The sequence below is a fragment of the Solanum verrucosum genome, unplaced genomic scaffold, assembly GCF_900185275.1.
Source record: "Solanum verrucosum unplaced genomic scaffold, falcon-dt-bn FXZP01000120.1, whole genome shotgun sequence".
NCBI classification, from domain to species: domain Eukaryota; kingdom Viridiplantae; phylum Streptophyta; class Magnoliopsida; order Solanales; family Solanaceae; genus Solanum; species Solanum verrucosum.
This window is the reverse complement of record NW_026020714.1, coordinates 401,091-403,344: the sequence shown is the minus strand read 5'-3', so window position 1 is coordinate 403,344 and position 2,254 is coordinate 401,091. Positions and strand designations below refer to the sequence as shown.

At 40.7% G+C, this 2,254-nt stretch overlaps 1 protein-coding gene across 1 annotated transcript; it reads left to right on the top strand.

Annotated features, from left to right (window-relative positions):
* Positions 1 to 1,315: 1,315 nt before the first annotated feature.
* On the top strand, positions 1,316 to 2,053 carry LOC125812485 (myosin-11-like). The gene has a single exon (XM_049491967.1). It carries the CDS (start codon positions 1,316 to 1,318, stop codon positions 2,051 to 2,053), a length of 738 nt encoding a protein of 245 aa, XP_049347924.1.
* Positions 2,054 to 2,254: the final 201 nt, after the last annotated feature.

Genomic DNA, 2,254 nt, shown 5'->3' with positions numbered 1-2,254 from the left:
TCAGAAGATCGAGGACAAATATGCATTTACATCTCAACAGGTTGTAGTAGAAGATACTGGGATTTGCACTCCTACAGTCTTTAGCGGAGAGACGGCGTCTCCTTCAACCGAAGAAAACTCAAGCCTTGTGGATTATATTGAGGGTCATCCAGAACTGTTAGACACATCTATCCCTGACCATTCAGGTCATGTGGACTATGTGTTCGATGAAATGTCTAATGGAGTTTTCACCAAAGAAGTGGCAGAAACTTCTCCCGCCTCTATCGTTGTAGCTGATTTGAACCATATTCAGTCGCCTAAGGAGTTCGACAAATGTTTTCATAGTTACTGCCCCATCGTAGTCGCAAAGGTGCAACCCGATACTCCATTCAAAATGCTTGATGAACAACCATCAGATCCTAAACACAGTGAAGTCCAACTGCTTGATGAAGGTTCCCCAAAAGATATGTCAAAGAGGTATGTTACTGCTAAGTCTCTGGATCGTGGCTTGAGTAAGCAGAAAATTGAATTTGAGACCTTTGACGACAAGTCTCTTGATGAGTTTCTCGTGGAGCCTGAGACAATTGAGAAGCTATATCTTGATGATTTTTTTATGGAGAGCAAGGATAGCAGTCCACGAAGTAACTTGCCTTCGGATGGATTGCTTGTTGTGGAGCATGGAAAGTTTAGTGATGAATTCAGTGCTCGCAATATTTTGTGTCAATTTTTATTTAATCATGGTGATATTGCCGCTATTCATGGAACTGCAACATATCTTTGTATATGGGATCCGGGTATAAGTTTCAAGTTTAAGGCTCTCATAGGTACAGTGAACACGAAGCCACCATTATTGTTGGGCTCTACTGGTACTTTTGGCTTCATTGTTTATGCTAACTCCATCACTCAAGTGTGGGATCCCGGACAACAAAGGTGCATGCATTCTCCAATTTTGCTATTTGTCTTTGCATTGACAGCAGTTACCTCTTTGAATTTTAATTCTCGGGACACTTTTGCTAAGTGGGCAATTGCATACAAGATGGTAGTGATGGAATTAAAAGTGGATGATACATGCGCTGAGGTGAACCATGTGTTTGAGGACAGTTCCCAAAGAGTTTCATCGAGAGAGATACAATCAATTGCACCTCTGGATATTATATGTCTTCCCAAATTATTTCGACTCCTGTAACAACTACTAGCACAGCTAATTTTTGTTCTCCAAGCTCCAAAGAGTAAGGTAAGGTATGCAGCAATAGGAGGTGATGTCTGTTCACGAAAGAAAATAGTTGAGCATCCTGTATTTGTTTATTTAGCATGTCTACAAGGCTGCATCAAGACTATGGTAGACTCGATTGAGCAGGAGTTGTGTAATTTCTCTACGCTTGAGGAGATCATGGTTTTCTTTGGCGCTCAAGGTGTACCAGCTAGTTATGCTATAGAGATTGAAAGTGAGCTTGAATTTTTGAAATGTGCTTCAATTGTTGATGCTTATATTGTTCACAAGTCAATGCTCGAGAAGAGTAAAAGTAATTCTATCTTGAGTAGTTGGGGGAAGTTTATAACTACTACGAGACTTATGTGTTATCTTGCCCATTTCGGTGGCCATAGACTTGTTGAAGAGCGCACTGTAGCACAACAGATTCAGCTTGCAGAGCTTAGAAAAACATCCGGTGCAGCCATGAGACTGCCTCTCCTCGCAAGCTCTCAAGCCCTTCTTGCTATAACTCTTCAACAGAAACATCATTATCTCTCCCTTCTCTGTGAAACACCTATGGAGGTAAACAAGAAGTGTAGATTGAGGGATCCTGAATCATTTTCCTATCTCCAACAATCTTATTGCTATGAAATAATAGCATGTATTACTTCTGCTCATGATTCTGTTAATATAAAAGAGGTATTGAAAATTGCTTGGCTTGGCAAAAGAGAGCAGATGAAATTGTTTAGAGTTGTGGCCTTTGTTATGATTCTTGGTAATATGGAATTCTTTGAAGGCAATGAATTTGTTTCCTCAATTCTGCAAGTTGACAGTGTTTGGTTTATACTTCGCACCACTATTGCAGCTCTCTACCACACTTGAGTCTTGGAAGATTCAATATTATATTGTCCGTGTGGCTCTACTCGAACCTTGAGGACAAGGTTCTTATTGAGGACGAGAGTATTGTTATAAACCAAGTCCAACCCAATAGGAATACCAAGATCACACAAATAGTTGTTGGGCTGGCAAGACCTATTGGGCTGAGAACAAGCAATTGGGCCAGACTATGTTTGGGATTCGGGT

Bases quoted from the DNA above. Each gene is read 5' to 3' on its own strand.
- LOC125812485 (XM_049491967.1), top strand. From the start codon at position 1,316: ATGGTAGACTCGATTGAGCAGGAGTTGTGTAATTTCTCTACGCTTGAG.